Here is a 12,227-nt window from a genome sequence, read left to right as displayed (position 1 = left end):
GCTTCTTCCCTTAGCCTTTCCTCCCCTGGAGAAGTGTACGTGGTTGTGGGAATCTGCCCACATTCAAGGCCAGCAAGCAAAACCTCCTTTGCTTTTCCCACCTCTCCCCATCCCCAAACCATTCTCGTTTGTTCTCAGAAGTGCTGCTGTCTTTCGCACTTACTGCCCATGCTCCCAACACTAGGCAGGACACTGGGTGTGTAGCCACACTTCCCAGAGCTCCCTGGGCTGTCCACGCAGCTCAAACAGCCAGTTCTTGTATGTCCAGTAAAGCAGGACATCGGACATGCGTGCACCTGCAGCCCAAGGAGCACCATTCTCCCACATGTACAACAGAGCCCCTTGTCTGCTGCTCTTGGCCCAGGGCAGCAGCGGGTGGAGCAGGGTACCAGCTGCTGGGCCGCCTGCAGTTGAAGCATACAAGGGCTGAAGGTGCTGAGCCCACAGAAGCAGCTGCCCCAAGGCACAGAGGATCTCACAAAGCCGCAGCTGCCTGATGCCCAGGCCCCCAGTGCTTACGGGGCAGAATTTCAGCTACAGAACCGTGTCTTCTTTGTCTTTAGAAAAAAGGAATATATTCAAAATATTTACAAGCTCAGCCACTGGTGGGCATCTAGCAGACTAATAACTCCTGGGAGACCTCTGAGAGGCAGGACACACTCCAACAACACGCAAACCACAATGGATTCACACTGGAAGCATCGGCTTGTGGACCAGGCAGCGGGGCCCACTTCACAACAGCACACAGGAGAGGATGTTCTGCAGGGCACCTCCAGTTCCCTGAGTGTGAGCAGTCCCACCTGGACCCTGTATCCCCGTGCGAGGCAGGGGAGGTCCCTCCACCCTGCACATCCAGGGTTTCAAGGACCCAGCCAGCAGCCACATAACTCCTTGAAGCAGGGCCATGTGCACAACGCAGGCTCTGAAATCTGCACACACACAACATTCACACTCACATGCAGGCACACACACTCACACATGGACACTCACACACACGGGCACACATGAGCACACATGAGCACACACCCACATGGGCATACACATACTCACACACACACTTACACAGGCACACACATACAGACACAGTTGGTGCTTGCGGTGCAGACACCCCTGGAACACAGCTGGCCGTGGCAGCCCTCCTCCAGCCCAGTCCTGGCGCTGGCCCTGAGCTCAGCCCCGCTCTCTCGTGCTCTTCATCTTTTCCAGGCTCCATCCGAGTCTCCTAAACCCGCGAGCGCCGCCCCATGTCACAGCTCTGTGCCCAGACACATGGCCAGCTCACAAATGGCCAGAGCCTCCAGCAGGGCTCTCCCCAGGGAAGCTCCAGGCTGTTGATGCTGACCACGGTACAGGCACGGTTGTGACTGCATTTCAGAAGGTTAAGTGTATTTTATTAAGCTCGGGTTTTTTCAGGGAAATACGGTTGGTGGAAGGCTTGGTCTAGTTCCCAGGCCTCCTTCAGCACACGCCTGGGCTGCTCCACACCCCCACACTGTGACACACCCGTGCCTCACTCCTCCACACCCCCACACTGTGACACACCTGTGTCAGGCTCCTCCACACCCCCACACTGTGACACACCCGTGCCTCGCTCACCACACCCCCACACTGTGACACACCCGTGCCTCACTCCTCCACACCCCCACACTGTGACACACCCGTGCCTCGCTCACCACACCCCCACACTGTGACACACCTGTGTCAGGCTCCTCCACACCCCCACACTGTGACACACCCGTGCCTCGCTCCTCCACACCCCCACACTGTGACACACCCGTGCCTCACTCACCACACCCCCACACTGTGACACACCCGTGCCTCGCTCCTCCACACCCCCACACTGTGACACACCCGTGCCTCGCTCCTCCACACCCCCACACTGTGACACACCCGTGCCTCACTCACCACACCCCCACACTGTGACACACCCGTGCCTCACTCACCACACCCCCACACTGTGACACACCCGTGCCTCACTCCACACCCCCACACTGTGACACACCTGTGTCAGGCTCCTCCACACCCCCACACTGTGACACACCCGTGCCTCGCTCCTCCACACCCCCACACTGTGACACACCCGTGCCTTGCTCACCACACCCCCAAACTGTGACACACCTGTGCCTCGCTCACCACACCCCCACACTGTGACACACCCGTGCCTCGCTCACCACACCCCCACACTGTGACACACCCGTGCCTCGCTCCTCCACACCCCCACACTGTGACACACCCGTGCCTCGCTCCTCCACACCCCCACACTGTGACATACCCGTGCCTCACTCCTCCACACCCCCACACTGTGACACACCCGTGCCTCGCTCACCACACCCCCACACTGTGACACACCCGTGCCTCACTCACCACACCCCCACACTGTGACACACCCGTGCCTCACTCCACACCCCCACACTGTGACACACCTGTGTCAGGCTCCTCCACACCCCCACACTGTGACACACCCGTGCCTCGCTCACCACACCCCCACACTGTGACACACCCGTGCCTCGCTCCTCCACACCCCCACACTGTGACACACCCGTGCCTCACTCCTCCACACCCCCACACTGTGACACACCCGTGCCTCACTCCACACCCCCACACTGTGACACACCCGTGCCTCGCTCACCACACCCCCACACTGTGACACACCCGTGCCTTGCTCACCACACCCCCACACTGTGACACACCCGTGCCTCGCTCACCACACCCCCACACTGTGACACACCCGTGCCTCGCTCACCACACCCCCACACTGTGACACACCCGTGCCTCGCTCCTCCACACCCCCACACTGTGACACACCTGTGCCTCACTCCTCCACACCCCCACACTGTGACACACCCGTGCCTCGCTCACCACACCCCCACACTGTGACACACCCGTGCCTCACTCCACACCCCCACACTGTGACACACCCGTGCCCTGCTCACCACACCCCCACACTGTGACACACCCGTGCCTCACTCCTCCACACCCCCACACTGTGACGCACCCGTGCCTCACTCCACACCCCCACACTGTGACACACCTGTGTCAGGCTCCTTCACAGACTCAGAGTGCAGGAAGGGCAGAGCCTAAGATACCCAGGACAGGAAAAGAAGGGAACCAGCAGGAAAGCAGCAGTCAGGGCTGAGAGAGGCACGGGCAGCCTAGGCAGAGACACCAAGTGAAGCAGGAATTCTACCAGCCCCCACCGAACTTCCACTCGGTCCTTCAGCAACAGCGAAGCATCATTCTCTCAAACCATAAGATGCAGATATCCTTAAACACAAGTAGGGAGTGGAGGGCTGTCCCAGGGATGACCCCGAGGGAGCCCAGGCACCGGCACCATGCAGGCAGGTCCTGGCACCAAGCAGGGACGCCCGGCAGCAGGCCCTGTCAGGAGCCCCGGGTCTTGCCAGAACAGGTGCCTAGTCTCAGTGGTTTTTCATCATATGATCTTCGTTCTCTCTTTATACCAAATGAGATGTTTAGGTTGTCATCCACAGGAACACACAGCAGGTTAAGCGCCAGCAAGCTGCCTTGTTTACACAAAACCTCAGTCCCACCCAGAACGGGCCCTCAGGCCCACCAGGGAAGACATGTTCCTTGTTAACAGGGAAACAGCCAACAGAAATCCACCAAGGACTGGCGAAGGTAACCGGACCCCAGGGAACACACACAACCTCCACAAGGCTAAGTCCACCCCATGCTGAGCCCCGCCACACATCCCAGGCTCAGAGCTGAAAAGCAGATCTGAGCCCTGGTTCTCCAGCTCCAGGCCTAGAGGGGCTGGGAGAGCAGCAGGTGTCGGGGGCAGGTGCCTGGGACCAAGGCCATGCATGCTAAGCCCTTGCTGGCAAGAGGTGTGAGCGCAGCAGATGCTGGCTTGGGGTCCTAAGCCTCTTCATAGCCACTGTGAGGACGGGCAGTGGACCTTCCCAGCAAGCAGCAGGTGCACGGGCCGCAGCATTCATGGCCCTGGGGATAAGTTTTCCAGAGGAGACAGACCTCAGGAGATGAGAGAGGACAGGGACCCCGGGTGGCCACACCTTCAGTGCACAGACCCGTGCAGCTGACGCACACCAGTGAATTCTTGAAATAAGCAGCTGGGGACTAGCAGGAGCACCCGGTGGGTGCCAGTGGTACCCAGCACTGAGCCGGGCATCTTAAACAGCACACCAGAGAAGGCTCTCTCTACACACAGCAAACTCTGCTTCCAGCTGAGCAGTCACTACACGTTGTACTCAAACACAGAACTGTCCTTAAAGAACGTTTAGAAACCAAGAAGGGATCTCCCTGCTGAGCTCACTGTCAAGAACAGCCTCACAGGAGTGCCAGCTCCTCAAACGCCGGCTGGCAGACCCGGAGCGCCGGCTTCCACGCGCTGTGGCAGGCCACACGAGCACAGGATGCGCGGCTTACCGGCTTCTCTTCTTCCGGTGCTCTCTGGTGGAACTTTCCGACTCGCTGCCGCTGCTGGTGTTACAGCGCGAGCGTGACCTGGAGACAACGTGAAAGCAGACACGTGAGAACGCAGGCTCGGGCCAAAGGAAGCCCTTCCAGGGGCTCGGTGAGGGCTTCTGCCGCGAAACGGCGCCCAGACCTAGAGCCACAGCGCCCTCTCCCGACCTCAGAGAAGGCCTACAGCTCGCGGGACCTGCGATGCAGGCCGTGAAAGCGCAAAAGGCAAATGCCACCAGGCCAGGGACAGTCCTCGCTACAGTGTCTTCCACCGAAACCCCGGCCAGACAAAGCTGTGAGCCCCAGGCGGGGTGACAGTGCACGGACACTGCTCGCACGCGTGTGTGTCTCAGGGCCGGGTGCACGCTCGCACGCGTGTGCCGTCTCAGGGCTGGGTCCACGGTTGCACACGTGTGACACCTCAGGGCTGGGCTCACAGTCACACACTGGGCTCAGTTCCCTCTCTCAGAGCCTGTGCCACCATGCCCTTCCTTATTGTCCAGGACTGCCCCCTGACCCCTCCTGGCCCAGGGCTGGGTATGCACACGTGGCCTCTGGCGGGCTCCACCTGTTTTCCTTTGTGCCTTCTCCTCAGGCCCTAGCTCCAGAATACAACTCCCAGAACCCACATTCAACCCGCTCAGCTCAGGCGAGTCCCCAACTGCCCCGTGGTGCTGGCAGCCATGTGCAGGCTGGTCAACAGTTCCCATGGTTGCAGGGGGCTCCAGGCTCAGCCAGGGCTACCGTGTCTCAGCCCAGACACACCCCCTTAAGAGCCTCAGTGAAAGGAGTGCCAGGCCTCTGCCTGCTGTCTCCCCGGCCACTGGAGAAAGCCTAAGGGATAGGCCCTCAATGGGTTGTCACACATGCTGCCGGGCACTGGTCAACCCTCCAGGTATAAAGATGAAGGCAGAGACTGCAGGCTCTCTGGTGCCAGGGCTACGTGGGATTTTCTAGAACAGGAACACGGCAACCGGATTTGAGGGGCGTCCTGAAGCTGCACATGTACACACATGTATATGGGCATTTGTCAGTAACGGACAACAGAGCCCTTGAGAGCCCCTAGAACCCGTAAGGCAAAGGGCTACCTCCCAGCCTCAGTCGGCACTTGACAGCTTCCGCCCACCCCTCGGCCACCGCTGGCAAAAGGAGGCCTTCTGATACCTAGGGCAGAGCATATTACACGGGCATCCAACCACTAAAGGCATTTCCTGTGACTAAACTTAAGCCCTGGATATTCTTCCATGTGAATGACAGAGCTCGGCTTCAAAGCGAGCTAACCCAGCCCTGCGGGGCTCTGGGCCCAGGGTCAGGAAAGCACACGTGACACTGTGGGGGTCCAACAGGCACGGGGACGGGCACGGCTGCACCTTCCGGGTCAGCATCTGGCTCCTGGCCACTCTGGGTGAACTTCATCAGCCTTCCTATGAACGACTCCACGGAAAGGTCTCTGTGCACACTGCACGGCCCCCTCTCTGCTTCCTGGGCAGCCAACAGCAGGTGCACCTGAGGGACCTCAGAACCCCAACCGCTGGCTCAGCCTGAGTGACCACTTCAACAGAGATGCCATCCTGACCGCTGGGTTGCACATGCTTCGTTTCTGGGAAATGTTGCAAGCCACAGAAACAGGAACTTCCTCCAGGTCCCCTTCTAGAGATAAGACTTGTTTGCTCCACAGCCCACCAAATTGCGTTATTTGAAACTTGCCAATAAAAACCTGCCAACTTGTGTCTTTTGAATGATTAACCAATCATGAATGCAGTTTTATAGGTTAACCAGTCATCAGCGAGTGTATCTTTGAAAGCTAACCAATCATTAGTGTAACTGTGCAATTCCCTAAACTGTGATAAAAAACCCCACACCATCCTGTCTCAGGGTCTCAGCCCGGAGCCGCTGCAATGGTGACAGTTGGGGCCTGAGCTCGAGCTTGAATAAACCGCCCTTGCATTAACTTCAGACTCCTGTCATTTTGGGGGGAGCTCAGAATCTGGGCATAACACACCTCGGGGCAGGGGCCAGCAAGCCTGGAGCCAGGCTGCACACATTCCACAGTACGGCACACAGTTCATTTATAAGAACTGTGCATTCTCCCATATTTTAGCAAAACTTGATAAATTCATTTGCAAATGCATTAAACTCAAAGCAGCCATCTGCGTAACAATGCTATACTTCCGCTTATAAGTCATGCTGCCAATCAAGCACAGATGATAAAACCAGACACACCTGTGAGCGCACAAGCCACAGAGGCAGGGCCGTGTGCACACAGGCGCAACGGAGGCACACGCACAGAAACACACGTGCACACCCGGGACTCGTAAACCCTGCCACAGCAGAGGGCAGGGCCTGCTGTACATGAAAGTTTTATGTGCGCCCTTTCCTGACCTTCAGACCTGGATAGAATCTCAAGTGCAGTCACTCCTGGAGCTGCTGTTCTCGCAATTGGTAAACCTGAGCTGCTTCTCACAGCCCCATCACCGTCCCCTGCAACCTCCCTTTACTGCCAAGACAGAAGCAGAAAACTGGGCTCACCTGATCTCCCCCTTGCCCTCTGGGTGGCAAACAAGAGGGCAGGCAGCAGGTCAGGTGCGCAGGGACAAGCAGGGAAGTGCTCTGCTCCTGGCACCGCTCTAAGGGAATCACTGTCACCTGCAGTGACAGCAGTAGCTGGAGCGGGGCGGCTTCTGAGTCCCGGGGAGCCCCCCGCCCGCTGCAGCCAGGGAGGTGACAGCGCGTAGTCCCTGGGCCACACTCCACCTCCTATGCCTCAGTTCCTATGCTCACCTCTCTCCACCCCAAGTGCTTGGGACTGGACCCACTCACCAGCACACAATGTTGCTTAAGGACCACAGGAGACAGGACCCAGCACACAGTACTGGGAACACGGGAACCCCACACTGACGCCAACCACTGCCCAGCCTTTCCACCAGCCCCTGTTGACCCTGAGCTGTGTGATGGCAAAGTTGGACGCAGCTGGAAGACGCTGGGGAATGAGGCCATGGGAAGCTGATGTCAACGGGACAGACCCACGGAAGGAGCTGCCTCCCATCCCTCAGCGCTCAGATGGTCGGGGGTTCCACTGACAGCATGACCTGAGCCTCTTGTTACCTTACAGCAGTGACGGCATTGGGAGATGTGCCTGCCCACAAGGGGCTCACGGAGGGGCCAGACCACTCACCTCCTTCTCATGGGCTGCGCAGCCTCATCGCTTCCACAGGAAGGGTTCCGGCGGCGCGTGCAGGGAAACTTGGGGGACCTGGTGCGGTCATTAGCAGAGTGGTAGAGCCCCCTGCAGAGAAAAGGAGGAGCGGTCAGCAGGGCCAGCAGACCTGAAGGAGCAGGTGCCCCAAGCCAGACCTCAGGACCGGCTCCTGGCTGCACCTGCACTGACTCGGAGAGAAGGACAGGATGGCAGTTGGCAGTCACAGCACAAAAGCCACATCTCTGCAGGAGCCGACTCGCCCTGTGGCCCTCAACAGCAGGAGGTGGACACTTGAGGACCCCAGGAACACGGATTCACATGACCGTTGGCCCGGGGCTCGCTAAGCATCGACCAAGTTCAAGCTTTCCACCTGTGATCAACGTGGTGGTTGGAACGGGACGTGGCTCCCAAGCTCAATCACACAGGATGAAGGCTCGATGAAGGCAGAGTGACCCTCCCTGGGCTCACTGCCCTCGTAGGGTGGGTCTCACCAGAGGGTAGGGTACAAAGCTGCCTGCCTCCTAGCTCACCGTGTAACTGCACACCCACACACACTGCCCCTTTGGCCTCAGCAGAAACCAAAGCTGTGGGGCTGTGAGCCTCACAAGCCACCAGCAGAATTTAAGATCCTCCTTCTAGGCAGCTCAGCTCAGGCATTCTGCTGACTCCCACACAGCGCATCTCCGCGTCAGCCCTGGGCCCTAAGCATGGGCCCAGGCCTGTGTGACAGGAAGTGGGCACACAGAATATTTATTTAGGTGGCCGAGGTGCAGCAGCCAGAAGGTGGCAAGGCTGGAATTGCACCCTGCTGTCACACAGGTCTGTGCCTGGTTTGGCAGCAGTGGCCAGAGAGAAGCTCAACAGATCTGTGTTTGCAGAAACCAAAGTCTCCTAGGATCACCAGCCATCAGCTCAGATTTCCAAAGGAAGTTTTTACAAGGATTACATGGAGGGAAAATGTTGTCACTGACAGGCCATTTTGAATGATCAGAAATAGAACTGGTACCTAGACAAGTTAATGGGAAAAATGGTATTAAAAGATAAGCTTAGTTCGGTGCAGGAATTCTGGTTACGTGAGAGGAGAGCCCTGTATTCTCTCGCTCTACAGCATCACCATGATCCGCCTGGGCACGGCTTCATTTCCACTTGTTCCCTGACCTTCCCTGGGCACACGGCCCTGTGGGCAGGGCTGAGGTGCAGCCAGCAAGGCTGCCACCTGCAATACCAGCATCCCATGCCAGAGCACCTACTCGCTGCCACCCGGCTCCCTGCTAATACACCTGCACGGCCTAGTGAGCAGGACCCTGCCAACCACGGGGAGTCCTGAAGGAGCTCGGAGCTCATGGCTTGGGCCTGGCAGTCCTGGTTGTTGTGGCCATTTGAGGAGTGAGCCAGCAGATGGCTCTTTCCCTGTCGCCCTCCCCTGCAAATCAACAAGGAGCTTTTGGAGAGCAGCAGTATACCATTGTTCTCCATCTCAGAGCCCCGGGTGCAGGTGTGGGAAGCTGGCTCCCGCACCCTGCAGGCTGCCAACCTCAGCCACGTCCCTGCTGCCCGGCTTCCTTACCCCTGGGGCCCGTCCTCCTCCCACGGTGCGTGGGGCCTGCTTCTCTGAACGTCAGGGCTGTTTTCATTCTTGGCTTTCTTAAAGCTGCAACGAAAGAAAATGCAGAAAGTTAACCAGAATGTGAAAGGAGGCGGACTGTAGGCCATTGTGCAAGCAAATGTGGGGAGGAGGTTGTTTATCCTGGAGACCACGCCACACTGGGCAGTCCCCAGAACACAGGCCGTGGCAGGGGCTTTGGCATTGGCACCCTGGCTGCCCAGCTGATAGATGTGAGCTGACAGTAGCCAGGGCCAGCCATGCAGAGTCCACCTGCAGGACAGGAAGCAAGAATCCCCCTGGAGCCAGGGACAGAGGAAGGCCGACTGGGCACACGAACCGAGGTGGGCACCAGCTTGATGACAGGGTCAGACGTGCCTGGCTCCAGGTTGGGGCCGGAATCGCGCTGTCCAGGCCCAGGCCACCCAAAGTGGCCTTTCCCGACTTCCGCCATGTCCTGACTTCAGGTTTGTAGATCAGGATGACCTCACGTGCTATTTCCTGGCCTGGGATCACCTTTCAGTGCTCAGAGCATAAATGTACCCGGGTTGTTATCCAACCTCAACAAACTGTGTAGAAATGTGGGGAGACAAGGGAGGGGACAGCTGGAGCTGCCAGTGCCCAGCGGGTGGGGGTAGGGAGGCGTCTTAGCTTCAGAAAAAGACACTGCCTGAAGTCCTGGTCTCCTTTACACCCTGCATTTTGAGGGAGTCTCTGAAGTTATCCGAGGATGTGGCTACAGCACAGATCTTCAGAACAGCCGACGAGCAGCCATTGTTGTGGTATAGCGCTTTATGGTGCCGCCTGCCACACTGGCATCCCACAGAGGCGCCAGTTCAAGTCTTGGCTGCTCCACTTCCGGTCCAGCTCCCTGCTGATACCCCTGGGAAAGCAGCGTAGAACGGCCACAGTACTGCTGTTTACTAAAAACTGCTTGTTGATCTCAAGGGGAGAGTGACAGTGAAAGAGAGAGGAAGACAGAGAGAAATCTTCCACCTACTGGAGCCCAGTATATAAGCCCATGAGTCACCTTCACGAGACCTGACTCAACTCCGAGGGCCAACCTCCCAAAGCTTGCTTTTTGGAACACGAAAAAGTATTAAGTACAGTAAGATATTCAACACGCCAGTACAAAGTGTGTTTAATAAATCAGAAAGGAAAAGCCAGGACAAGAGAAAGGGAGAGAAGAAACGAGATGACAGAGGGACTGGGAGAGGAGACGAAGGAGAAGATGGGGGGCGTGCGGGGAGAGAAATTCTCCACCCTCATCCCCTAAACCGCTGCTCTTTTGGGGTTCTGGGGAATGCACCCCCATCCCCGGGTACCAGTCTGTCAGCAGGAAGGCCAAGGATGCTGAGCAGCCTGCCCACCCCAGCAGGCTGCTGGCTCTGAACTGCCCAAAGCATCATCCTTCTGATTCCAGATGCCCCCTGGCTGCCGCCTGTGTGTGCACAGCTGTGACGCTGGCCAAGGACCTGTCCCTGCAGAATCAGGATTGGCGAGTCCCAGAACAGAAGACAAGACAAAGGACAGAGACCCCAGGGGACCACATCCCACCCAGCAGCCGTGCAGCTGGGCATTCCCAAAGTCCCTGGGGCAGCTGCCCAGCACCCACAGCCCTTTGCAGAAAGGACTTCACAGGTCATGCAGGCCACTGCCTGGGGCCTCAGGAGGACAGCTGAGCTTGGGAGAGCTGGCAGGGAGCATAAAGGGGGAGAGGCAGGGCAGGACTCAACACCAGGGGGTGCCACTCAGGCAGTGCCAGCTCGGAGGCCACAGGACACAGGCCAGGGCACAGGAAGGGCAGGACCACCTTGCTGCATCAGCCTGTCAGCCCCCGATACTCCACTCTCCAAGCCACAAGTGGACTGTCCCCAAGCCATGGAGGAAGACCCAGCCAGGTCATGAGCCCCTGTACAGTGTCCTCCCGTAGAGCGGCATGGCGCTGGGCTCTGTTCTGCACCCAGATGATGGCCAGCAGCCCCCAGGGCCAAAGCACCATCAGTGACCAAAGTTAATGGCACATGACGGTGCAAGGAGCGGCCATCTGGACGCCGGGGAAGGAGGGCCTCATCAGGGCCGCACTGACCTCTTCCCGGGTGAAGGTGTGATAACGTTAGCTGTCCTTTCATGTTCTCCGTGCTCCACGTCCACAGTCATCCGATTTGTGCTGATGGACCCTGGCAGCAGAGAAGGGGAAGAGAAGGAGACAGAATGAAGGGAACACAAAGAAACAAGAGTCACGCTACAGTGTAACACAGGAGCGTCAGGGCACATCTCACTGATACATTCACACAAATAGTGCACAGCCGGCCCCAACAGCGACCAAGAGACACCGCACAGCCGGCCCGACAGCGACCGTGAGACACCGCACAGGCAGCCCCAACAGTGACCGCAAGACACGAGACAGTGCCACGGCCTGACCTAGGAAATGGTGCTCAGGCCTCAGTGTCTACCGTGGAGAAGCTTCTCAGAGTGTCACAACTGCCGTGTATGGCACCAACCCTGACTAAAAACAGTGTAACTCAGAAGGTCCAACTCACAATGCAGCCAGTCCAAGGGATAAGATGGACTTGATCCATACCTCTCACACCAGCAAGGGCGTGCTGTTTTATGCCAACACTCCTGAGAATCAGATGTGGCTCAGCCCACAGACCTGGCACAGCAGATGGAGCCCAGCGCAGACACAGCCCTGGAAATCAGGGTCAAGCACAGCTGGGGACGGCCTGGACCACCCTGGGCCGGCTCGCTGCTCCTGTGCTAAGGAGCTCCTGAAGTTGGCCAACGGAAGCCAAGGAAGCCAGCTCTGGCAGAGTGGCTAATGCCACTGGCTCCGGCACTGGCATCTCCCGTGGCCACTGTGCAGAGGCCAGGATGCTTCGTTTCTGACCCAGCTCCCTACCAATGCTTCTGGGAAGGCAGCAAAAGATGGCTCCAGTGCCGGGGCCGAGCCCCACGCAGAGACTGGCCCAGCTCTGG

At 58.2% G+C, this 12,227-nt stretch overlaps 1 protein-coding gene across 1 annotated transcript in view; it reads right to left on the bottom strand.

Annotated features, from left to right (window-relative positions):
- EPB41L4A (erythrocyte membrane protein band 4.1 like 4A) overlaps positions 1–12,227 on the bottom strand; it is a 95,138-nt gene that overhangs the window by 11,284 nt on the left and 71,627 nt on the right. The window contains exons 13-16 of the mRNA XM_040973358.1: positions 11,338–11,428; positions 9,213–9,296; positions 7,622–7,732; positions 4,408–4,485 (exon numbers count right to left, since the gene is read on the bottom strand). Of these exons, the coding sequence (XP_040829292.1) occupies positions 4,408–4,485; positions 7,622–7,732; positions 9,213–9,296; positions 11,338–11,428 (364 nt within the window). The remainder of the gene's footprint in view (positions 1–4,407; positions 4,486–7,621; positions 7,733–9,212; positions 9,297–11,337; positions 11,429–12,227) is intronic.

Source organism: Ochotona curzoniae, unplaced genomic scaffold, assembly GCF_017591425.1.
Source record: "Ochotona curzoniae isolate NIBS_2020 unplaced genomic scaffold, NIBS_Ocur_1.0 contig_1, whole genome shotgun sequence".
In the NCBI taxonomy this organism is placed as follows: Eukaryota; Metazoa; Chordata; class Mammalia; order Lagomorpha; family Ochotonidae; genus Ochotona; species Ochotona curzoniae.
Note: the sequence above shows the minus strand (reverse complement) of the source record. Positions and strands in the feature narration are given on the sequence as shown.